Below are 26,850 nucleotides of genomic sequence, written 5' to 3'. Positions count from 1 at the left end.
CCGTGGTCATTCCCTGACCTTCTGCATCCCCCGTATTTGGAGGTCACGGGCTCGAACCCCGGTCTAATCAAGAAGCGTGTGCTACGCAATACTGCTCCTGCCCACCTGGCTACGGAGGCGCCAGATCCTCAACATACCTAATACCTACCTAATACGGTATGTCAAGCATAGTTCAGCGCTGTCAGGCCTGCTTAGCTGTCTGGGGTCAGCGTTTTTATTGTTTCAGCATACGATTTTTACGGCCGGATGCCCTTACTGACGACAACCCTCACCCTTTATCTGGGCTGGGAATATGCGGTGGTCATTCTCACTCCTGCCGCATCCTCCGTATTTGGTGGGTACGGGTTCGAACCCCGGTCTAATCAAGAAGCGTGTGCTATGCATTACTGCTCTTGCCCACTTGGCTACGGAGGCGCCCCTTTTAGAACCCTAATAAATATTCCTTATACCTCTCTGAAGTTTGTCCCTCTTTCCTCATTTTAACGTTATTCTTTGTTACAAAACCATACACATTTTGTCCCGCTTCATCGCAAGCTGCTCGATTTACACCACGTGTTTAAAGCTGTTGTTGTTATTTGGTTTTTAGGAGCATTAGCAACTAAGGCCATATTGCTCCGGAAATATGCGGTGGTCATTCCATGACCTTTCCGCATCCTCCGTATTTGGTGGTGATGGGCTCGAACCCCGGTCTAATCAAGAAGCGTCATGTACCTGGACCGTCATGTACATGTACCTGTCAAAATTATGTACCTGGAGCAAGTAAGTTACTGGTGTGCTACGCACTGCTGCTCCTTCCCACATGGCTACGGAGGCGCCGTGTTTAAAGCGTTCCGTTAATTCTGTCGAGCAGTGTAACAGGTCAGCTGAGGAGTATGCTCAGTATCGTGTCCGTTAGGTTTTTAATAGCACTTTCATACGTAAGAATCTGAATGTGCTATAATAGAGGTTACTGTAAGATCCCAAATCTTACAAGTATAAATAAAGGGAATAATTTTAAATTAATTAGTTAGAAAAAAAAATTATAACAAAATTTTCTAATTCTTCTTTGTGGTTAACAACAAATAATCTAAGAGAGGGCAAGTTAAGTGCTTTTGCATCTAAATCCGCACAGATATTCATTTGAAGTAGATTGCTAATTAGTTATGCCAATGTGAGTAAGTACAGAACAATGGGAATGTGACAATGGATGGCAAGTTTGATTTCTAAAAATAATGGTTCGGAATGCAGGCGATGGCAGGAACATATGTTGGGAAAGAAATAAAGTCACTGTCCCAAATTAGCCATTAACCCTATGCATATGTAGAGTAATGGAAAATAACTTAAGCTTCTGGCACATACAATTTAAACTGACCCTAGAATGCATTTGGGAAACAGAAGGGCATCTGTTTCTGACTAGATGAGAAACGAACCGATTTAAGGGAAAGTTCAGTTAGGAGAGAGTCCAGAAGGAAGTGGGTCCGCAACCCTTGTACTTAAGGGGGAAACGATGCCCAGCCATACAGCACACGGAGAAAACAAAGATTTCAGATGAAGGGAGAATTACAGAAGAGATGCTGGAAGAGATGATTGTGATTGGTTAATAAAGAAGGCGGAAGAATGGAACAAAAAGCAGGAGCACTAAGGGAATGTGCCGTCCGAAAAAAATTTGGTTTGTGAATGTCTGGAAAATAGATGTTGAAACGTCGTGTCCGAAAGAATGGTCAAGTAGAAATGCCGGTGTTTGATGTAAAGGAGTGAAGATAGTCGCCAAAAATGAGAAGTGTGTCTGATGAATGGCCTGATAATGCTAAGTCCAATCCTCATTATATCAAGCAAACAAATGGATGCAGACCATCGCTAATCGAAAGGAGAATCTAGGAAAGAAATGTCTGAAAACTCTGTAAGCCAGGTACAAGGAAGACGACCGCGTAAAATGATCAGAAGTGGAAGATCAATCTACTGATGGCTGAGAAATAAAGAAAGGGCAAGGAAAAGCTAGAAAAAGGAAGTCCGCTCAGGAGTGATAACACTAGTTTAAAAATTTAAGTTTGTTCACTGGAGTTTGAATTTCAATACGTCCTACTGCCGAAAAACGTTGCTGTGATTGCAAATATGACTCAGATTTTTTTCTATCACATCCAGATACATCACAATTTAAGAAATAAAAAAGCATTACTTTTTACGAAAGTATATAACTTTATCGTATTTAGTAATGACAAATTGATAGGACTACATTTTTATATATCAAAAAATACGTAAATACTAACAAGTATTAATCAAAATTCTTAAATTTCATTAATCAGACCTTCGTCTATTTGTTTGTAAAGAACGTTTAATTGTTTTTCTTTTATGTACAGTGCCAGTAGTCATACGTTTCTTTTAAGTAGACTGAATGAGCAACTGGCACAGATTTGTACTTATCTCCATTATACAAGAGAACGCCTTTTAAACTAGTCTTAGAAGAGTCTATAAATAGTCTCCATTCACTAGGAACATATGATGGAGCTCCTAAGCTACTTATTAAACCAGCGATATCACTGCAACATACGAGAGGACCTTCTTGTGAAAAATACTGTATAAACTCCCTTTCACAATTTCTGTACCAGGAAAATTATGTACCTGGAGCAAGTAAGTTCTTCGCTTGAAGTCTGGCTCCCAGAATTTAGGCAGCGTACTTTGGAAGACCTAAGTCCCTTACTAAATCGTTCAGTTCGACTTGCGTGAATTGCTGTGGCGTTAAAATATTTTCTGCTTGATAACATTCCTCTTCACTAACCTCATTAGCTTCTGCTTCAGTGGAAGAAGATGTGGACTCCAAAGTTTATGGTGGAGGTTTTACAGGCAGATCAGGTTCAGGCCGAACCGGTCTTATGGCTGACGGTAGATCTGGATATTTGATATCCTTTTTATATTTTGAATTGTAACCTTTAACATCACCTTTAACGTCGCAATTTCTAAGATGTTCGACACATACTTTATGCGGTGCCCACGATTTATCCTGATCGCCTAGTTTTATGTCAAAGCATGCATAATACGATTTTTTTACAAAATTGGTAATATTTGGCCTCTGTTTTACAGCAACAAAACAACCACATATATAACAAAATATGTCTGGACTGTTTATACACTTTCTGGTTGCCATACTAAAAGAAAACTAACACACAATGAGAGCTCACGACGGTTTTTACAGGAATACTGTGACCGCATAAGGGATGTGCCACTTATATAGGCTTTGTGGTTGAGTGGACTGTACAAACAAGTGAGTGCATGCTCAGAAAACCAGTAACTACACACAGGAGTCTCCCAGACTACACTCGGAAAATAAAATTCTGGGAATCACAGATGGGCCGGAAGAGTAGGGTGGGGAGCCGTCTACCTTCCTGGGTCAATGTCGGCTACCTTGCAGTGGATGTAGTTACTGGTTAAACATGCACAATCTGTTGTATTTGAGGCAAATATTTGATACTGATTATGAATATAGGGGTATAAAACTTGTAACCATTGCAGAAACTATAGTTATGTACACATTTGCGTATAATACCTATTTTTTTAATGAATTGTGAAAATTCTCTACGTGATAGAAACAAACGGACTTCGGTTTAGTAATCAGTAAACGTGCATAAATAACTGCCACATTACGTTTACTTAAATCCCAGATACACTGTAAACCAGTGTAATTGTTAATTTGTCGACGCATAGCTTGAGATAGGCTTAGAACACTAATAAATAGCAAGAAACCGGGTTTGGTGGGAAGATAAAGATAGAGAGAGAGATAGAAAATACTATCTATCTCTGATATAACGGCATTGTGTAGAATATATGTTTTATGCACAGGATTATGTTGTATAAGTGCTCTATGGAGAATATATGTATTCAAAAGTTGTATATGTTTGTGAAGGAGAAAAAATACAAAGGGATAGATATTTGATTGACAATTGATGATTGGCTAGAGGAGTAGTACTTTGTAAGTGTAAAATGATTGTTTTCAGAGAGTTGTATAGTTTGAGATTGTTATAGGAAAATGTTGTGTGTACAAAAAGATCTGAAAGAAAATGTTAGATTAATTGGAAAAAATGTATGATGAACATGTATAAAGGAGAAGAAGGAAAGTTTTTATTGTTCCTGTAGTTAACTTTTATTTAAAATAGTGTTGTACAATTTGTAGAAGGAGAGGATTGACTATAACTTTTAACTAAATGGTATAATTAGAGATATATACATAAAAAAATGTAAAAAAGGAGATAGAAGGAAGTTTTATTGATTCTGTAGTTAATTTTAATTAAAAGTAGAGTTGTACAGATTTCAAAAGGAAGGTGGAGATGCTATTTGTTAACATTAAATGAGGTAATACTGTGTAAATTTTGATATGGAAATAAACCTTTGTTATGTTTAGAAATTTAAATAAGTGCTTCATTATTCTAAGAGAAATATACACTGCCCTAAAAAAACTTGCACTAAGTCCAAACCTATATGAGGAGAATAAATATATCCTCAGTGCCCAAAATCTTCTGTGACAGAAAGAATGAATAAAGCAGTCAAGTAGCATGTGAGTTTTGGAAGGGAGCGAGGACCCTAGTTGCTAATTTAACTTACAGCAACAGCCCATTGGGGTTCCAAGGTAAGCTGAGGGTTTTATAAAGCCATACAACTAAATCACTTAAAATTAAGAAAACCCCTCCCCCACAGTACAAATGTTAATAGGCAAACAAAGTGGTTAGCAAATGACTGTCTAAATAGATGTAATGCCTTTAACGCAATTATGTACATCTGAGGGACTTTGAAAGGGGTCGGATTATCGCGTTGTCAGAAGCTGAATGGCCAGCATGGCAATTTGCCATGCTGCCAGATTTCTAACGCTCTGGGGTGTAGCACAGCTGATAGAATCGCCGCCTCACCACACCGATGGAAAACAGCTGAGTTCAAGTTCCCTCGTTAGGAATTTTTCTGTTTTTTTTTTTTTTTTTTTTTTTTTTCTCACAACGTGGCAGCAAACAGAAAATCGACCTTAGAACGCGTGTGATTTACAGACACTATACACGGGGCAATAGGGCTTTAGTCGCTAATGCTCCTAAAACCCTGCTATAACAACAGCCTGCACCTCTTTGGGGAAGTAAACAATTATCAGAGGACAGGGAAAACTAGAAATGCATTCTCGGCATCCATTCCCTAGTCTGCATGTTACGCCATTCCATTCCCTAGTCTGCCTGTTACGCCATTCCATTCCCTAGTCTGCCTGTTATGCCATTCCATCACCGACAGCGTCTATAATGGTTCAAAGGGAGAGCTGCTTAGAGAGAATAAAATAGGATAGTATCGGGTAGTGATGAATTATGTTACTGTCTGGGATCTAGTGATGGCCGCAAGTTCGTCTGGAGACAGGCTGAAAACAGATGAGATCCAGACTGCAGGCTTAGAGAATACTAGGATAACCCCCAGAACCATTGTATGGGCGTCTTTTAGTCATCACCGTTACGTTGGCGGACAGAGATTTGTTGAAACCATTGTATAATTAACGCTTCCACCTTTTTTACCCCACATCCCAAAGGATATTTTCCAACAGGACAATTTCAGCTCATACACAACTCTCACAATACCTACAGAATGTTAACATGTTTTCGTGATCTGTACCTTCACTAGATCAGGCGCCCATCGAACGTATTAGTGAGAGCATGGGACGTTCCCTGAACTCCCCTCTCGCCCCCTATTACTGTTTTCCAACAACACAAGTTCAAGAAACATGGCTTAATGTTCGCTCTGACATTCGCTACCTCGTGGATCCTCTGCGACGTTTCGCAGCTTTGACCTGCACTGCATTTTAGTAAATAAATTCTACTGAATTGATATGTATCTTCACTAGATCAGCCGCCCATCGAACGTATTAGTGAGAGCATGGGACGTTCCCTGAACATATATAATAATTTTTTGTCTACATTTATATGCCACTCTACTTATCTCTACTTATTCTGAGCTCAAAATATGTACTTTTAGTTGTCCTCCGTGACATTATAGTGGTTTCGCCAATTGTCACTCGTTTGCAGAGATCTGGCTTTGAGTCCAGTCGTAGATTGGAGGAATTCCTATAGGTTTCTTCCATCGGGAATGCAGTAAGTCGATTTCAGGTGGAGGGAATTTTTTTTAAACTCCGTTAGCTATTTCTGGTTTTTCAGCTTGCACGGCTTGTAAATCGTCCCTTGAACACATATTTGTACAGACATAAAGCACACTGAAGCAATCTGGTCTAAGAAGCTGATGCACCAAAACTCAAAAACAACATCTTTTATGTGCGAAATTTCACTGATGAGCAGTGTGAACATGCTAGCTTATAAATACATAAAAGGTTCTCTAATCAGCGATAATTTTAGCATATAGTGTCAGGCGCTACTTGTGGTTCCACGCAACTGAGCCAAAAAAAAAAAAAAAAACCACTTTCCTTTTCTACTCGAATCTGTAATTGCGGTTTAGAAAGCCGATACCTTATCCATTAGGCCACAGCTCATTTTATCTCAAGTGGAAAACACAGCGAGTTACATTACAACTGGAGTTACGTTACGGCATTGATTAAAATTTATCTGAAATCTCTTCGACCGCCAGAATCTGAAAACACAAGAAATAAGAAAACATTTTTTTAATTCATGTCGTACCAGTAACTTCACTTCTCTGTAGTGCTCCTCTTCTTTTTATGTCTTCCTACAGAGAGGCCGGAAACCTTCAGATTATCTCAGCCACCGTAGCCAAATGATCAACACACACCTGCAGAGTACACCGTACATCGTTTCAGTTGATTGTAGTTCAAGCCCGCATTACTGCTAAATGGGTTGATGTTTTTGTATTCGCTCTGTTTCGTGAACTTTTTCTGACCCAACGGGGGTCTCGGAGTATAAACAGAAAATTTATTTATATTCCATAAACCAAACGCTGGAGAGAGACTAAAGACAAAGAAATCCAGGGCAATTTGTACAATTCGTTGTTGTACTTACCTTATTCGTGTTGTGGTGATTTATCACTCTGCACGGGCTCTGTGGGGAGTGCGAGTCTGCTGGAGATGAAACTGTACGACGGACATTTTCCCGCACATTTCGATAACCACGGAAGGATGAGTGACTACGCAGAGATGACTGGGACCGAACAGAAGACGAGCTGGCACGTCTAGAACCTAAAGTAAAAAAAAAGAGAGAGAGAGGGAGTGAAATAAAAATTTCACATTCAAAGTAGCCTCCATATTCCATAGTAAGTGAGGATCAAGAGATAAGAGCAAATACTAGTATTGATAAGAGCGTATAATAGCAAAATAAGGCCGTTTTATTTTTTTATATTTTTAAATAAAATGACTCCACTGCTCGTCAAAATTAACAGAACAAAATGTTTTCATGAATATTTTTTGGTAAACAGTGTCACCGAAGGCGAATATCTGATATAAAGGCATCCTGACATGCAAATTTCGAATATCCAATAGAAATCGATTTACCTTAGAGTCACAAATTATTCTTGATGCCTATAAAAACACCAGTTGCGACCACATTACTTCGTTCCCGTTTTTAGGCTTGCTCATTGGGATAGCCACAACTCCAGTACTCGGGATTGTAAGTCATCGTCGTTTAGATTGTTTGAGATTGTGGGCCATTGGATGACCTGAAGTCGGGTCATCCAATTTTCCAATTTTTTCGCAGGTGGAAGTCACAAGCTGGCTATTATGCCAGCGTGTGACTTCCACATTAAGCCATTGTCACTCAGTGTCGTTTCGGCACTATGGAAGCAGCATCAAGAAACAGAAACCATTACAACAAGAACTGGCCAAAGTTGCCTGAGAGTTACGTCGACCAGAACAGACCACTACCTGGCTATAACAGCAAGACGGACCTTACGATGTCACCAACTGGTTCTTCAGGTTGCTACGGCCACAGGTTAAAACTTTTCCAAACGGACTGTTAAGAAGGCTCAATTCAAGTGGACTATACACAAGGAAGCTATTGGTTTCACACTCATTAATCCTAAACAACCGCATAGGTTTAGGATTAACGAAGAATGCAGTACCATTCCTCCAATCAGAGAAAGGGACACTTATATAGAGGCGGTGTTCTCGTGTGGTCAGTATCCCTCTTTATGTTTATAATAGGGGTACTGTAACTGTGCAGAGGTACTGAGAACAGATTCTTGAAACCTATGCGACTTTTTAGCAGTGCAGTTGGCCCTAATTTTCTTTTCTTGCAGGACAACGCCACTGCCGACCGGGCTAGCCGGGTGTGTAAAGTAACTGCCTAGCAACCCAAGGGTCGCGGGTTCGAATCCCACATCGGGCTTGGATCAAAGTACTGCAAAAACCTTGGGAGGTGCATTATGGCCACAGAAGCCGATGCTCCAACAACTACCAAAAAAAAAAAAAAAAAAAAAAAAAAAAAGACAACGCCACTGCATATATAGCTGAAACTATGGAGGAATCTTTAAACTGAAGATATACATCGGCTGGCATGATCAGCACGATTACTAGGCTTAAATCCAATACTAGCCTCAGAATACGAAATGGCCAAGTGATCAGCGAAATTCACTCGAATATTTTCATTAGCAGGCTGGATCCGTCGACAAATTGAACAAATAGAGGCCCTATTGAAGGAACTAGACATAGTTGGAAAGACTTTTAAAATCAATAGCAAGCAGCCCTGGTACGCCTCCTTCAAAATCCAGATTGATGAGACCAATTACCAACATTACCTAAATGCTGAATTCTCGGCCAAAGGCCTATTGATGATGTCATATTATGGAAGGCTCAGAACTCATCAAGCCCAAACTCCAATCCACATTCACATTCACATGCATATTAGTTTCAGCATAGCTACTTGACTTCTATAACGGAGTCTCTCAAATTATTTCTAGAAACAGATGAATTCAGGGATGTCTTGCATAGCGATGACGATTGAACATCAGACTGGTCGAATTTCAAATAGAATATCCAGCAACAGGGCTGGATATTCTAATTGAAACGAGACACTGGCCGTGGGATGAGATTTCGAATCATCACATGACCAACAGATACTGTTCGGAGAGAAATCTGACCCTAGTCTCACCCTCGTATGGATATAAATATCCGATTTTTCCTAAAAAAACATCAGGAGTGTCGAACATAAACTAGGTGGCCCACTCGATTTACATTCCTGAGCAGAGTACGATGTCGTGATTCTGTTTGAAACCTGGCGCAGAGATAAATGGAAATTGCCACTTTCACTAAATCTTGTTTATCACACGCTTGCTGCTAATAGAATTTGAAGACGAGGTGGCGGTGTAGCAATCTGTCAAAGGAGCGTATTCCCCTTAATTAAGGCATCTACTTACCCAGGAGAAGACGTAGAAGCAGTTCTAGAAACCTAACAAGTTGCCGGAATTTCAATCTCTGTGTGTGCCTTTTATTTCCCTCCTCCAGTTACTGAGGGGTGTGTCCTCAATCTGACAGCACGGCTGTCATCCACAATCAATCATCGTCAAAAGGTCATCATCCTCGGACCTTGATACCTGTCATCGAACATTTCGGATATGGGAATTGGTCTTCTGGGAACATCAAACTTGGAGGTTCTCAGAATTACAGCCTTGGAAAACACTGAAAATGTCCAAGCCAGCGAAGAACTAAAGGCTAAATTTATGAAAGAGATGAAAGATGATTTGAGGACTATCAGAATTAAAGCAATAAGAAAAACAAGAGGCACAGGACTATTAATTATTACTATATTAGGGTTACCCATAAATGATTACATTAACCCGTATTCGTGTTTGTAAATTGCGTGTGTTCTCTGGTAAATTTGCCTGTTTTGCTGGACAAAAAAAACCCCAGTTTCTAATGGAAAAAACCTTGCTATCTACGCCTGAAACCGACTAACTCAGCCACGGAGTGAAAGAAATCCCACTGAAGTTCCCCGCGTCATCGACGGGATTCGAACCCGGACCTTTGCCACCCGGTGTGGGGAGGACGGTGACGATACCACTGTGCTACCCACTCAGACTTAAGCACAGGACTAATAATAGAAACAAAAAATAAGGAAGATAAACAGACAATACAGAAAATACAGACAATAATGGAAAACCCAAAACTTGCCAAATTAGGGCTAAAAGCGGAGCCGCCAAAAAAGCGTGTGCCTGCAATTATAATATTTAATGTAGACAAAGACGTAACGCCTGAACAACTAGCAACTGAAATTTTCACAGCAATCTAAGGAATTTAGCACAGGAAGCACAAGAAAAATGCACGGTAACATCAAGGTATTCAACCGGTACCCAATCGGAAACCAATAGGAACTGGGTAGTCGAACTAGCCGCATCTGAATGGCAACAACTGAAAAACTGCAACAGAATATATATAGAATGGGGATCCCACCGGTCCCGGGAGCATGCAGAAGTTCCGAAATGCTTCCGGTGCTTCAAGTTCGGACACACAACCCTGCCTGCGGCCACTGCTCTAGCAGGGGCCATGAGTACAAAACTTGCCCCAACAGGGAACAGGATCCAACCTGTGCCAATTGTAAAGCAGCCAAATTGGAATACACACATTCGATCAGAGATCCGAACTGCACAGTCTATATCAAAGCTAAGAGTCAATACCAAAAGAGAACCAACTATGGAGACAAACAATAAGAAATATAATACATCCAAAATAGAGATCATCCAACAAAACGCGCAAAGAGCCAGAGCAGTGGCAGAACAACTAACGAAATCAATACAGACATTCTCATACTCCAGGAGCCGTACACCCATTCTAAAGGGGTGTGCGGATACCCAACCACATATAAGATAGTACACGAAGAGGAAGATACCCCTTGGGCGGGGATAGTGGTGCGCAACCCAGACTACACAGTCACGAAAGTTAAACAACTGTGCTCGTCATGGGCAGCTTGTGTCCACGTATTGACGCCACTAGGCCATTTCTACATAGTAGCACTTTACTTTAGACCGGGGGAGGTCATTACACAATACCTCAAGCTTTAGTGGACATGCTCCCCAACCAGAAAATAATCATAGGAGGGGATGTCAATTGTCGATCCCCCACCTGGCACAGTCTGACTCCGGACAGGAGCGGAACTCGGAACGGGTAAATACTAGATGAATATCTTTCCAACTCTCCGATCGTGGTATAGGTATAGGTATACGTATGTTGAGGGTCTGACGGCTCCGGGGATTTCTCCCATCTCCGCGTATGCTCTATGTATCGAGTGACAGTACCCTGTCTATGCCAGAGGTTTAAAAATAATGTATGGGTCATGTGATATGTAGTTTGTTGTGCCCATTGTTCATCCGGCCTGTTGGCCGCCGGGCCCCCAGTGGGACCCGGCCTTACCATACCTAGCGACGGGGACGCCGGCCGGGTGTACCAAGAGACTAATTATACTCTGGCAGGTCCTGCCACTTTCTTTCCTGGGATTTCGGTGACTAGGACCTAAAATAAAGGTTGGAGTTATCGCTGTTGATTTAAGTAAAATTGCATTTAGAAAGCGCTGCGAGGGGTTTTACGCTGAAAGAACTATTTCTAGAGAGCCTAAAAGGTCGGCCAAAATTTGATGTGATTTAAATTTGGACATGTGGGGCAATCGCTGTACAAGAGAAAGTAATGGAAGGGAGGGTGTAGACGGGGGGATGAAATAGGAAGAAGAAGGGGTCGGATAGGAAGGTGATCCCCCATTTTAAGTGGGGCATCCCATGCCCCACTACATGGGGCATGGGCATGCCCTACTACATGGGGAGGCGAGGAGTGGGAAAAAAAATAATAAAAAAATAAAAATAAAAAAAAGATAAATCAATAAATAAAAAATAATAATAAATAAAAAATAATAATAAATAAAAAAAATAAAAAATAAAAATAAAAAAAGATAAATCAATAAATAAAAAATAATAATAAATAAAAAAAATAAAAAATAAAAATAAAAAATAATAAAAAATAAAAATAAAAAATAATAAAAAATAAAAATAAAAAATAATAAAAAATTAAAATAAAAAATAAATAAATAAATAAAAAAAATAATAAATAAATAAATAAAAATAAAAATAAAAAATAAAAAATATGGGGGGGAGAGGAAAAGAACAAATAACCCCTCCCCCTTCCCCAGAAAAAAAAAACCGCACAAGGGACTGCAGTTTTGGGTCGACAGTAGGCCAACCAAATCATCCTAAAGTCTTGACTTTCTGTTGTAAGCTGAGTTTTTTTTTTTACTTGTTTGACCTCCTGCATTCTTTCTAGTCGGGTTGCCTTTGGTATATTTCTATCATTGTTTTCCTTCTAGAAAATAGATCCATATTGACTGAGTGCCTTGTAGTCCTCTTGAGTGTCTAACAGTCTGGGTTCTTGGTTGTCTGGGATATATTGGATTGCTGTTATTAGGCGTAGTCGTAGGTCATCATACAAATCGCACTCAAACTTTAAGTGTCTCCAGGACTCTGGCTTGCCACAGGGACAGTCCGCGTTATTTATGATGCCAAGTTGGTGAAGTTTAGCTTTAAACGGGCCGTGCCCTGTAAGGAGGAAGGTGGTATTTCGACCAGGGTGAAACCACGCTGGCGCCTTAGGGTACAGCTTGGTGACAGTGGGGAGGAATCTTCTGGTCACTGCACCTTTTTCTGTGTTGCTCCATCTCCTCTGCCAAATCTGGACGAGGTGGTCGGTGATTCTTCTCTTCTCACAGTTGCGGTCATTAGTGGTGTCAGTGGTGAGGTCATACATTGTAGCCGATATGTTTCTGGCAAGATGGTAGAGCAGACCACAGCGGATAGCTTCGAGATCCAGGGGCAGAACTCCTACCAGGACTTGGAGGGCAGCCGTGCTAGTCGTTCTAGTTGCTCTCGACATAGTAAGGAGGATAGTCCTCTGAATGGTTTCGAGGATCCGTTTATTCACTTTTAGTGCCGCCCTCGTGTACCAGACAGGGGAGCCATATGTGATGGCAGGGATGAAGAGAGCTTTGTGGTGCTAAACCCCGATCGTGGTGCTAAATAGGCCGCACCAACTGCACACGTTCTGTAACACACTGTGAGAGACCACGATTGACGTCATTCTGTCCACTAGGATCGTCGCAGGCTATATAAAGGACTGGCTTGTTCGGGATTCGTGGACAACGTCCCATCACAGAGTGGTTACCTATCAGATAGCAAGGTCACTTGACAGAGCCCCAATATCCAAGCAAATACAAAGCCGCTATGCCATTCGTAAAGCAAATTGGGAAGGTTTTAAGGAAATCCTAATACCAGCAACGGCCCAACACCTAACTGAGACAAATCAACTCGAGGAACCTAATAAAACCCAAACTAAAGAAGTAACCAAGATAATAACAGAAGCCAGCAATGCAGCAACAAAAAGAAGAAACCCGATCCGGGGGGCTGTCCCCTGGTGGACCCTGGAAATTCAACAGCTCAGACGGGAAACAATTAATTGAAGAAAACGATTCCAACGGGCAAGACGCACATGGCCGGCCCATGAGGTTGAATCTTTAAGGGAAAGGTATAGAGAAGCCAGAAACAGCTACAAAAATACGATCGTTAAGAGCAAACGTTAAGAGCAAGCACCACGCAAAAATGAAAAAATCAGACTGCAAAAACACCTGATGCAAGTTTGGCAGGAGCGCTAGGCCAACTCAAATAAAGGATATATCACCAGGAAATTCATTCCAAACATCAACAGGATGTACATCAGGTCCCCAACTTCGTTTCAACCTGGCTTATACACTTCCTATTTACTGACTGTACACGGGACCTTTAAAGCCAAGTTGACAGCGCTGGGAATTGAGGAGGATCCGAGCTGCGCCCGTGGGGAGCTTGAGTGCTGGGAGCACATTATGTACGATTGCACAATTATGAAGATCTCAGGTGCAGACTGATCACCGCGATACACTACCTCCCCAAGAACCTGGAATCACATCTATTGGACTCACTATTTATTTATTTATTTATTTATTTATTTATTAATTTATTACATATGATTCACCCCTGAACAGCCTTCAGCTAGGAGGGTGCCTGTATACATTTATACATTATAAGTTAGAGAGCAAACATAGAAATCGTACATCTAAAGTGAGCAAATAAAGCAGATACAAATATATACAGTGACACAAGCAAAAGACAGAGACATACATCCTAATATATGCATTTACAGCTAATACATCTGTACATACAAAACACACATCGATTTAAAACAAATTAATTCATCAGTAAAGTAGAGTTCATGGGAGATTCCATCCTGAAGGAGATAATAAGGAAACTTCTACAGTTGTATGTGCTGGTACATGTCCTGTATCTTCTCAGATCTGTACGCTTTCTCATCACAGAACTTGTGGGGATCAATCTTCAGGGTGTTGTACGTTTCGAGGATGTTAGACGGAAAACATCTTCTAAGCATAGTTAAATTCTGTACTAAGCTTCTTAGGGGAATCCATGAACTATTGCAAAGGACGCGGGAAAGCCTAGGGACTGCAACAAGATTATGGACATTTGGAGCGTCAAAGCGATCGGTGAGGAGTTGGCAGAGATTACGCAGATTTCCTGTGATGAGCAACTGATTCCAAGGGGTGCAACCAAGGTTAGCATACATGACTGATCTCGAGATGGTGAAAGGGTGGCCATTAACACGGTTCAACCACCCTAAAATCCAGTATTCGATACCCATGAATTTTTGACGTTAGTGAGGGAAGCAGAGGACCAGATCGTCGAGGCATACATGGGAATCGGGACAAGACATGTTTGTATGTAGTGAGTGGCAAGTTTTTGGTTGTTTACACCAGTAAGTTCCTGTCTTATCGCCCACATTGCTGACAGAGTTTTTGCTTTAGTGTTGGCGAAGTGCTGTTGGAAGGTCAGGCCTTCATCCCAGGTGAGCCCTAGATCAGAGTGATGAGAAACCTTTTGGACTCTAATACCATTGATGTAGATGTCTATGTTCATCTTCTTCTTCAAGTTGGTGAATGACATTTGTGCTGACTTGGTCGGATTTATGGATAGGCCAATATTCTCAAGATAATGGTCAAGTTCTTCTATTAGGGCAGTGGCATGGGCGGTGATTGCTTCAGATTTGTCACCGTGTTTTGACGAGATGAAGAGTTTCATATCATCTGCGTAAGAGCTGCAGTCAGGATGCGTAGAGAGGAAGGGGTCCAAAGCGGCAGCAAAAAATAGTGCGGAAAGGACGCCACCTTGGGGGACTCCTCTGTAGACGACGTGGTTCGATTGGAAGGTTCTATGTTCTACTCTCAAATGCCTTTGTTTGAGAATGGAAACGATAGAGGAATATAGGGAGCTAAGGGAATATGCCAAAAACTATTTGCTAGGCGTAAAACACTGAAAGCCATCAACAGAAGAAACAGACAAAATAAAAAAAATAATAATAAAAATAAGAGACGCAGAGCACGCGTGGAGCGGATTCAAGGAGAACTTCCCTCAAGAACCTGCTCACTACTAATAATCTAATACCTAGCGAACGGAAGAAGAACACTACGGAGATGCGGATCTTCCCATGATGAAAGGAACCGCAGCAATTGATAACGGACTGACAACAGACCTCACAAGTTTTCTTAGCTGGAGACTAAAACCGATGACACAGAAGATCTCCACGCTTGCCGCCTTGACGGAGCCATATTGGCTGAAGGCTCTGCACTCTCTTGTGCAGTGCAACCCTTTTTTTCTCCTACATCCGACAAGGGGGGGAGGTGGAGACTTGCTGTTTCCTCTCTCCCTTGCCACACCATTCCTTCCCTCTGGTGGGGAATGGGCATGCCTCACTGAATAATTGGGGGTCACCTACTCTATCGACCCTCTTCTTCCTATTTCACCCCCCCAGCCTTCACTTTCCCCTCCCAGCAATTTCTCTTGCACAGCCCATAGCCCTACACGTTCAAATTTAAAATACTGTACACCAAAATATTTTCGCCCGACCTTTTAGGCACTTCAGAAACAGGCCTTCAGCGTCAAACCGCATATTAGCGCTTTAATGTAACTCAACAAGGTAACTGAACTTTAATGTAACTAAAATCAACCGCGCTCGTTCCAATTTTATTTTATGACTTTCATCAACCGGTGAAATACCACCACTTTTCTTATTGGAGGCTTGAAGTGGTGAAACCCATGTTTAGTCTCTAGAGCAAAGTTTCCGGCATCCCCCTCCCCCCATATTTCTCCTTTTCAACCCATGCACGGTACTAAGTACTATAGGTTTTGATACCTATCGTGTTTGGGGTTTTCATAAAAAAAAAAAAAAAAAAAAAAAAAGGTCCTAGCCACGAAAATTCCAGGAAAGTAAGTGGAAGGACCTGCCACAGTACAATTGACTCACTGTTAACACCCGGCTAGCTTCCACGTGGCGAGATAGGGGCAAGGTCGGGTCCCATTAGGGGCCTGGCAGCCAGTAAGCCGGATAAACAATGGGCACAACATATAACACTACTCATGACCCAATTTTTTTTAATCTGGTATTTGTATGGGATTTGTAATTTTACTACAGCTGTCCAGGTATGAAAATCTCCTGTTAGGAGTTGTACTAGAACAAGTGGGGGGTTTAACCATTGTAAGCACAAGCTAGAATTTTTCCTTAATTGTTTATTCATATTTAAATTATGCAATGATTACTGGGTATAAATCAAGCCTTCCTACTCAACTACAGTGCCACAGATTTTTCTAGGGAAAAATGTTCTTGCGTATATGATAAGTACTCAAATGTAGCACAACCACAAAGCAGAAAAGCATAGAAACGTGGCTCACCTGCTACAGCTGTGGTAGGACAGATGGACAGCATCAAACAAAGGCGAAGTGACGAAGAGATTCATACCACTGGTTGCCAAGACGTATCCAAAATTCCCCCCCCCCCTGTGATTTAACCTGGGGTTCAATGTAACCTATTTACTAACGGGCCATGGCCCATTCAAGGCAAAATTAAACATGCTGGGTATAACGGAGGAGCTAACTTGCACCTGTGGTGAGCCTGAAACATGGCATCATATAATGCACGACTGTGAGTGCTATGAGGAACACAGAAGCGTGCTAATAACTAAAATACAGTACATACCAAAAAACAAAGAACATCATCTCTTGGACACAGAAGACGACTACGCGGCTTTCAGCCATTCTTCAGTCGTCTTCTGTCGTAGCCGACAGAAGACGACTACGCGGCTTTCAGCCAGTTTGCACGAGAAGTCTTCGACCGAAGAAGAACGGAAATTACCAACCACAATGAATGAAAGTAAATTACATACTCGAAGAAAATCGCCCACCTCACAAGACTGCAAAGAGCAAGAGGAAATCAAAATGAGCATGGAAGAAGACAACCTCGACCAAAGTAAGGCCACAAACAGATCAAAGGACACAACAGGACCCAACAAAGATCAAGAAAATAGTAGAGTGACAAGGAACCTGGTCAGACACAGCCACTGGAACTAACCGACGAAGATGAGTACATGCAAACAAACCAAGTGACAAAAACCCGGACTGGACACAAATGCGGGAACTACTTGCAGTCCGCCATATGGCGGTCTGAATAGGGCTCCCTAGTCCTATTCACCTTTAATTCCCAATCCCCAGGCAGGGAGAAATGATTTCCTGTTCCCTCCCTCCCTCCCTCCCCTGCTACTCTCCGCTTCATCTAGGTGGGGGATGGGCCTGCCCCACTGCTATTGGGCACCTACTCTATTGTCCCCATACTTCTGGCTTTTGCCCCCAGTCTTTAATCTCCCTCCCCAACTCTGTCTATACACCAGCGCATGTCCCACACAATGTCAAAAATTAAAATATGTCCAAATTCAAACCGCGCACGCAAAACTCTTTCGGCTTAAACCTTTTTCAGCGATTATTTTATTTTATTATTTTTTATATATATATATATTTTTTAGGCCCTAGCCACTAAAATCTCAGGAAACTAGGTAGAAGGGCCTGCCAGAGTAAAATATCAACTACTGGGTACCTGGTCTGCCTCCACGAGGCTAAGTGTGGACAACCTTGGGCCCCGGCAGGGGGTCTAGCGGCTAAATGGCCAGAAGAACAACAATACACAACACTACACTTACAAAATCCATACACTTTTAAATCTCTGGCCTTTACAGTGAACTGTTACACCTACAATGAAAGCAACGCGAAATTGGGTGAAACCCCCGGTGCCGCTAGACACGAATACACTTTACACTTTACACTTTACACTTTTGACCCACACACTTCTAAATCTCTGGCTTTGATAGGGTACTGTCACCGATACACAGAACATTCGCGGAGATGGGAGAAATGCCAGGACCCGCTAGACCCTCAATATACCTCATACCTCATGCCATAATATCACTGCAGACACCTAAGATGAACGTTCGCAAGTACAAGCTACGCACATTTGCAGGAGAATGTACAATCAAAAATACATCAATATTGAAAAGGTCACTGTCCTTTTCCAACTGTACCCATGGAACATACTTGATGAGTTAAACATCAATGAGGCTTCCTACTGGCTTTCGAGAGGGGCTGAATTCACTGCAGGATAGGCAATGTTCAAAAGATGCACCCTTAGCCCCTATTAAAGCAATAGTGGAATGACCTCCCGACAAAGACCGCTCAAGTAAAAACAGGCAGCCCATGCCTCCTACAAGAAGTTGCCTTCAGAAGACTCATATGCCGAAATTTCCAAAGAAAGAATGGATTTCCAGAAGAGCAAACAATCAGCTATTGACAATTTTAATGAATGGCCGGCTGTCCAGGGGCAATCGTATCTGGTTCACAAGTCATACTGGTACACCTGTGCCGACCGGGCTAGCCGGGTGGGTAAAGTGCTTGCCTGGCAACCCAAAGGTCGCGGGTTCGAATCCCGCCTCGGGCATGGATCAGAGTACTGCAAAAACCTTGGGAGGTACATTATAGCCACAGAAGCCCATACGCCAATAACTAACAAAAAAAAAAAAAAAAGGTACACCTGTCTTTAGTTTCCACGAATGGTGCGAGCATGTGCTACGTTTTAAGAGAGATAACTGCATCGAACCTTGGACTGAAGCGCTTAACGTCTCTTATACACTACGCAAGATTATACACTAGCTGATCCGGAAGCCTCCTAGAGAGTTACCAATAGGTTAGGTCCGGTGTACTAACTAGCGGCCGGCCTGCGAACACCGTTTTAGAGCTGTACCCTCGAAATGTAAGGAACATTGGATCTCGCCATGATGTTCATTATAACCTCAAAAGTCATCAATCATACTGCATGATGGAAGAGATAGGGAAGGGTTGACCGGAACTAAGCTCTAGAGACTAAACATGGGTTCCACCACTTCAAGCCTCCAATAAGCAAAGTGGTGGTATTACACCGGTTGATGAGAGTCATCTATCACCTTGAACTGCTTGGTAACATAGAGGAGCGGCATTCCTCCATGTGGTGTGGGCGCCACACCTCGACTCCTGCTTACGTTGGTTCACACCTGGGTGGTCACCCACCATGTACTTGTGCAAGGAGGTTATACCCAGGATTACTAACAGTCCCACCATCGTGAAGGTGCAAGCAGAGGATTTGGCTGTCACAGACCGTCCGGTCTTTGCCGAAGTTGGGTCCACTTGACTTCAGTGTCACCCGAATATCAGTTCCATCAGCGTTTTAGACTCCCAGGTAGCAAAGTTCAGCTTGCCTGGCCTGTCTGAGAGAATGTCTGTGTCAACCTCAAGGACTTATCAGCGTTCCTCACCTTTTCTCCCCACAACAACGCACGCCTCTCTAGCGCCACATGAAGTGAGGTCAGTAATTATGATGCAATCCCACCTGTATTAGAATGGGTCATGGCATGACAGGAGGCCGTTACTTGATCAGTTTCTGACCATTACGGGAGATTGAAGTGCGGTTAACAAAGAACGGCTTGATTATTTTATCGCATAGAAAGAAGTTATGACTATTGAAAACAGACTTTTAATGGGAAATCCGAATCTAATAACAGTGGGGTAGATTGTATCAATAAGTTGCTTTCGCAGGAAATGGATTCCCGAGTTCAGAGATCAAGAACTCTCACCCCGAACAAATATGAGTTTCGTTTTCAGATGGTTATTACTCCACTTTTTTTACTGTTTTTGGTCCTCAGGTATCAGCCCTGGAAATTAGTTCCCCCACAGAAACGATCTCCGAACCAATGGAAGCATGGAAAGCGTATTGGGGGTGGGGGGCTATATATACGCAGTTGAAACAAAGGAAAAGAGAAGTTTTTAGAGAGAACACAATTTTAGATATTGAGAAGGAAGAAGCTTTTAGAGAAAAGCGGGTTTTAGAAGTAACGAACAAGGGAAGCGTTTTGAGAAGTTTACAGAGAAAGTTTTTGAGAGAGCTATCTGCAGAGTTTTTTGCAGAGTTTTAGAGAAGTTTAGAGCAAAGAGAGTTTTTAGACGACAATCCCAGCAGAGGTGATTGGTACGGAGCGATACAGTCACTGTTCCAGTTACAGCGGACCAAGACATCCCTTATATTCGGAAGTTTTACCTTACTCTTATACTTTTTTAGTACATAACCATCCCTCCTCGTTAGTATTATTGTAACACTTCAGGAGGAAACATGGGAACATCTTATCCACGACTGTGACAACTACGAGGACCTCAGATGTCAGCTATATACACGCATCAACTCCTTGCTAAAAAAATTGAGAAGAAATAATATTGCAAGATGAAGATAATTACCGGGCTTTCACCATCTTTGCCCGCAAACTCTTTGAAAGACAAAGATCCATGCCACATCATCACTAACCTATGAAAACATAGACGTAACTACCTGAGATGACTGCGAAACTCTGAAATAGTGACCACCTGAAGCAGATAAAACACATGAACGTAACAAACTGGACCTGACTTCTGGACTTGGACCTCCACTGGACCAATGCAAAGACGAAGATTGAAACTTGGACTCGGACCTTGAAGATTGCATCTTATGATGCCATATAGCGCCCCGGCTCTGTCTAGCCTGTTTTTTACTCCTCTTTCCCTAGCAGGGGGGGACGGCCTGCTGTCTCATCCCCCTCCTTCCACCCCTCTTTCTCCTCTGGTGGGGCATGGGCATACCCCATTATTTCAACAGGGGTCATCTTCCCTATAGACCCCTTACTTCCAATTTCCAACCCCCCAGTCTTCCACCTCCCCTCCCATCTCTTTCTCCTTACAACAGCGCCTGCCCCACACGTCCAAATTTAAAACACCAAAATTCATGCCCGACCTATTAGGAAATATTATTACCTCCAGCGCTTATCCCTTATAGCCCCTCTAAGTTGCGTGTAATGTACCATCTGTGCCCAAAAGAAAAGAAGAATTTTTATTTTAATGATTTTTTTTTATTTATTTATTTTATTTTATTTTATTTTTTTATTTATTTATTTTATTTTATTTTATTTTATTATTTTTTTTAAGGTCCTAGCCACTGAAATCTCAGGAAAATAGGTGGTAGGACCTGCCAGAGCAAACTTTAAGGGAACACCTGGCTGGCCTCCACGTGGCTGAGTACGTAAACGACAGGTCCCATCTGGGGCCTGGCGGCTAACAAGCCAGAGGAACAAGGGGCACAACATATTACACAATACATGATCCACACCCTTTTAAACCTCTGGCCTTGACAGCGTACTGTCCCCGATACAAAGAACATATGCGGAGATGGGGTAAATCCCTGGTGACGTTAGACCCAAAAAATACTCTGTACTCTGTACTCTCTGTACCACTTCATGACACATTCTCTGTAAACTAGAGTTTAACCTGATAAGTTAATACAATATTATTAATGTCACTACACAACACCCAATTGTTACGTAAGGTTTTAGTATAGTGTCTATGCTTACATGTATATACTTTTATATTCCTCCAAGATGTGGACTGCGGGCTAGAGATGAACAAGATGCCACAGAGGAATCACATGAAGAACATAAACATGTCATTTAGTCACACCATTAGCTAAAGACCAACCCATAAGGTGCCTTCCTTATTCATATTATTGTTATTGTATGTATATTTTCGGAAATAGTGATAATAATAAATTATGTTTTGTTTGAGTATCCCTACCTCTTTACCTACTCTCTTGCTACACATTAGCCATAGCACAAGTTTTATAGTAAAAGAACTATTATTGCGGCATTCCTTGACCTGATTATAACAGATAAGGTTCTTGGATGAAAAACACAACGCTGGTCGAAGCTGCATGTTCTATTCTCCATAATGCTGAATAGATCTTTAGGGCTCGAGATCATTGTCTTATTTTAATAAACCACTAGACAGTCACATAAGTTCATTGGGATTTTCTGCGGCATGCTTGAATTAAGTTTTTGTAGCTTCCAAACCATTTCCGGAAATTAAACAGCATTCATAGCATTATAGATAACACAGAATATTAAAGCCTAGCCAAACTGTCAATGCCCCAGACCTCAATATAACACTGGTAATGGTGTCCAGGATTAAAGTATTTTATGGAAGAAAAAAAAAAACGCCGACCCCAGTGTAACAACACGCATGATGGGCATAAATTTAAATTGAGGAAGGTTAGTTGCAGGATATGTGCAGAAGTTTGCCTTTAGCTAGCGATTTGTTGATTGCTGGAACGAACGTCCATGTGTTGTTATGGAACTAATGGAGTGATTGAATAGGTAAAATGGTATGTTCCGTTTTTTTTTTTTTTTTTTTTGCGGATTCTGTATAAACTTGCTTTCTTGCATCATTTGCCACTACTAATGCTAAATCATTCTAAAAGAAGGAAATGCAAATTATTTGAAAATCTATCCAATGGATGTATGTTCGTCTTCAATACAAATAAAATAATACTTTTCTTTTGGACAGATGCAGTGCCTTTGTACCTTGATGTTGTGCTTCATTCTGTTGTAGGTATGTTTCTTTTGTTTGTTTGTTCTTTGGTTTTTAGGAGCATTAGCAACTAAGGCCATATTGTTCTGGGATATGCAGTGGTACCTTTCCGGGATACCTTTCCGCATCCTCCGTATTTGGTGGTGAGTTGTAGGTATGCCTAAGACTATTTTAAAAAAAATAAAAATTATTATATTTGGGTTATCCGTAATTGATTACATTAACACGTATTCGTGTCTGTAAATTGCGTGTGTTCTTTGGTCAATTTGCCTGTTTTGCTGGACGAAAAAAAAACCCAGGTTCTGGAGGGAAAACTTGTTATCTACGCCTGAGATGGACTGACTCAGCCGGGGAGTGAAAAAGCCCATTAAAGATACTCGCGATATCGACGGGATTCGAACCCGGGCCTTTTCCACCTGGTGTGGGGAGAACGGCGACGATACCACCGTGTGTCCACTGACGATACCATTGTGTGTTGGGCATACTGTGCTCCCCACGCAGCATGCCTAAGAGTATAGTGTGCATAGCGTAAATAACGGTTGGGTCGGGCGCCACCTGTGGTTTCCACATCTGCACCTTATGTACGCTGTGAAGAAATAGAAAACACTCTAAAGCGTTCAGAAAAGCATTGTGTGTTGAATGCGTAGTATTATGATGGGTTCTGTTGCATGTGCTGGAATTTGGCCACAGGGACCCTGATGGAACTCAACGTTGCCCACACACAGACACCACTAGGGGGTAGACAGGTTGCCCATTATTCTCTGGCAGGTCTCCATAAGGGCCCCTTGAGCTTCCTGCACCAATTAAAAAAAAAATAATAATAATAAATAAGTAAATAAAAATAAATTAAAATTAAAATAATATATTTTTTAAATTAAAAAATGAAAATAAAAATAAATAAAAATTAAAATAATATATTTTTAAAATTAAAAAATGAAAATAAAAATAAATAAAAATTAATAATAATAAAAAAATTAAAAATTAAAAAAAAATAAATAAAAAATAAGGTAGAGTGCGGCAATACAGGGTGTACAGAATAAGATAGATGGGGTGAAAGTAAGAGTAAGGGTGTAGATGAAGGCATCCCCTAAGTTGACAGTGGAACGTATGCCCCACCAGGCAAAAAGGGGAGGGGATAACCCCAGAAGGGTAGAAAAGCCACGCAGCGAGAGTGTGACCTATATTTGGCGGTGGAGTGGTCAAAGACCACTGGAGTCTACCCAACCATATGGGTGAGTTAGCAGGTAATCCTACCCTGGATGTTCGTCTGCGCGGATAGCACAGTGGTATCGTCACCGTCCTCCCCACACTGGGTGGAAAAGGCCTGCGTTCGAATCCCGTCGATGACGCGAGGAACTTTAATGGGCTTTTTTCACTCCGTGGCTGAATTAGTTGGTCCCAGGCGTAGATAGCAAGCTTTTTCTCCCCAGTAACTGGGATATTTCCGTCCAGCAAAACAGGCAAATCAACCATAGAACATATGCAATTTACAGACACAAATACGGGTTAATGTATTTAATTACGGGCAACCCCAGAAGGGTAATATAATATATATTTTTTTTTTACCCTGGATGTTCCAGGGTTAGCAAGTCAATGTTGCTAAAATGGTCAAGTAGAGTTTTTTATTTCCGCTTTCAGTATGTCCTTCATGGCTTTGTATACCTGCTTGAGTTGGTTGTAGAGTCCTGCACCTAGCAAAGAGGTTCTGTGCGTACTCCATTAGTAATTTGTAGCATTTTTCGTCAGAAATAAACAGATTGTCCTGTCCTTGAGGTATGTGTTGGAATCCAGTGTATAGTGTTCCTCGATGATCATCATAAATTTGGCAGTTATAAAGATCTTTTTTATAACTGCCAAATTTATGACGATCTTGGTCCCATCTTCAATTTCTCCACAAATACAGTAGGGGTCATTGATGATTCCCAAGGCAACTTATGATTTATAGAGGTATAATATATGTACAGTAGAGGCTTGGAGGGAACCAAGGCAGCAACGTTGGATAAACAAGTTTGACGTCCAGGATGAATTTCTCAGTTATTAGGCTCTTGTCCGTCTCTTCCCTTCTTGTCTTCCAGATTTGTAGTAGCATGGCAGCTAATTTATTCTTTTCTTGCTCACAGTCAGTGTGGGTATCGATGGTATGTCCATAGATGGACATACCAGCTTGGATGCCCTGCGTTAAGCAGTAGTGCAATCCGCTATGGATAACTTCAAGAGGGAGAACACCCTGAAGAACCTGGAGGACTGTGAGCTTACTGTGCAGCATGTCCTTGTAAGGGCGAGCAAGATACTCCGCTGAATTTGCTTTTATTATGAACAATTATTGCTCTATGGTACCAAATCCCGAATCCATATGTAATAATAGGGAGGAATATAGCTTTATACAGGAGGTTGCGTGTTCTCGGGTTCAGTCCCCTTTCACATCTGCTTACTTGGACAATTAGGGCTGCATAATTTCTGATTTTGACTTGAAGATATGAGATGTGCGGGAAGAAGGAGAGCTTGGAATCCAGGATAATACAGCTGTTTTAGTGATGTTACCAGCTTGATGGTTTTTCCTTGTACCTTGATCTGAGGAGGCCTTGATATTTGCAGGGTGCCTTTGAGAATTATAGATTGTATCTTCTGTGGGGAAATCCAGAGCTTGTGTTGAGTCACCCAGTCCTGTTAGATGTGTAGTGCTTGATTGCCAGTGGCCTTGAGAGCTGCTCTGGGGTAAGGTGCGATGGAGATGGTAATGTTATCCGCGAATGCTTGGACAGTGACAGGGCTCAGATCCAGGCCACGTAACTCAGCGAGGACGATGTTCCAGAGGAACAGGCCGAGAACCGAGCCCTGTGGGCAGCCTCTGTAGATAGACTTGGTGAACTTCTGGTTTGGTGAGGAGATAGTAAAGTGTTAAGTGTGTTTACTGTCAAGCGGCACCAGGGGTTTCCCCCATCTCTGCGTTGATTACATTGTGGGTGTACCAGTTGACTGAAAATGCCAGAGATTTAAAAGTGTATGGAAATTGTATACGTGTAGCGTCATGTACCCTTGTTCTTCTAGTTGTGTAGCCACTGGACCCCTGCTGAGGGCTCAACGTTGCCCCACTTTCGCTCGCCCCATGGCGGCAGACCAGTACCCAGTAGTCAATAATTCACTCTGGCAGGTTCTGCCACCTAATTTCCTATGATTTCAGTGACCAGGATCTAAAAAAAAAAAAAAAAAAAACGGCGAGGGGAGTGCACATGTACATACATGCACATACACATCAATTGGTTTAGGTTAGTTCCCGTGGTGAAGGTGCCAGAATGAGAAGCCGAAAGTTCTGGGTGAAATTTATTTTTATGGTTAAATTTGGATTGTGTGGCACTTTCGCTTGCGTATAGTTGGAGTGGGGGGACTGAAGACTGTGGGGTTATAGTCAGATATAAGGAGCCGATAGAGAAGGTAGCTCCACCTTGCAGTGGGGCATGCCCATGCTCCACCAGAAAGAAGAGAAGAGTGACGGGGGTTGCAGGAGATGGCAAGCCGTCTCCCTCCCCTGCTGGGGAAGGGGAAGAATAGTGGGCCAGACAATGGAGCTGGCCCAGATTGCCAATAGGGCATGGACGCCTGTGGCTGCGAAGTGGTCTTCTATCATCAGTGGCCTACCATCCAGGAGGGATGGAGTTCGTTCAGGCTTTATAGTCAGGTCCCTACAACGACTGTGCAGGTTCTTTTTCATCTTTTGTTGGGAGTTGCTCATGGGACTGAGTCCCGACCGTGTGTCATTAGTTGGGAAGGATTTTCATCTCGGTTGAAAGTCCAATCATGTCCATTTGGTGTCTGTGCAGCGTGACAGCTGCTTGGTTGTTAGTCTTTATGGATTGGGCACCGCCCCAAATGTGAGTTAAAAGAGTCAGATCTTTACTACCATTATTCGTGGGATGTGTTCCCGTCATAGTGGCGGTCTTTACATGTTCATTTCTGAGGTCTCATCCTGGGGTGTGTATAGTCATTTGCACGCTACAGGTTGGACTTGTCTTTGGTAGTCGTGGTTTAGCATTCTTCTTTCTGTTAACCCTGCCGATGAAAGAAGGAAGATCTTCCCTCATACAAATTCCCAAAAAA

General features: G+C 42.0%; 1 protein-coding gene across 1 annotated transcript in view; it reads right to left on the bottom strand.

Annotated features, from left to right (window-relative positions):
- The window catches only part of LOC150088276 (uncharacterized), a 146,688-nt gene that overhangs the window by 119,131 nt on the left and 707 nt on the right, over nucleotides 1–26,850 (bottom strand). Inside the window, exon 2 of the mRNA XM_090370096.1 lies at nucleotides 6,957–7,132. Coding sequence (XP_090226222.1) covers nucleotides 6,957–7,132 — 176 coding nt within the window. The remainder of the gene's footprint in view (nucleotides 1–6,956; nucleotides 7,133–26,850) is intronic.

The sequence above is a fragment of the Mastigoproctus giganteus genome, chromosome 3 (genome assembly GCF_048544385.1).
Source record: "Mastigoproctus giganteus isolate SK-2022 chromosome 3, ASM4854438v1, whole genome shotgun sequence".
In the NCBI taxonomy this organism is placed as follows: domain Eukaryota; kingdom Metazoa; phylum Arthropoda; class Arachnida; order Uropygi; family Thelyphonidae; genus Mastigoproctus; species Mastigoproctus giganteus.
The sequence above is the reverse complement of the archived record's forward strand: the minus strand, read 5'-3'. Positions and strand labels throughout refer to the sequence as shown.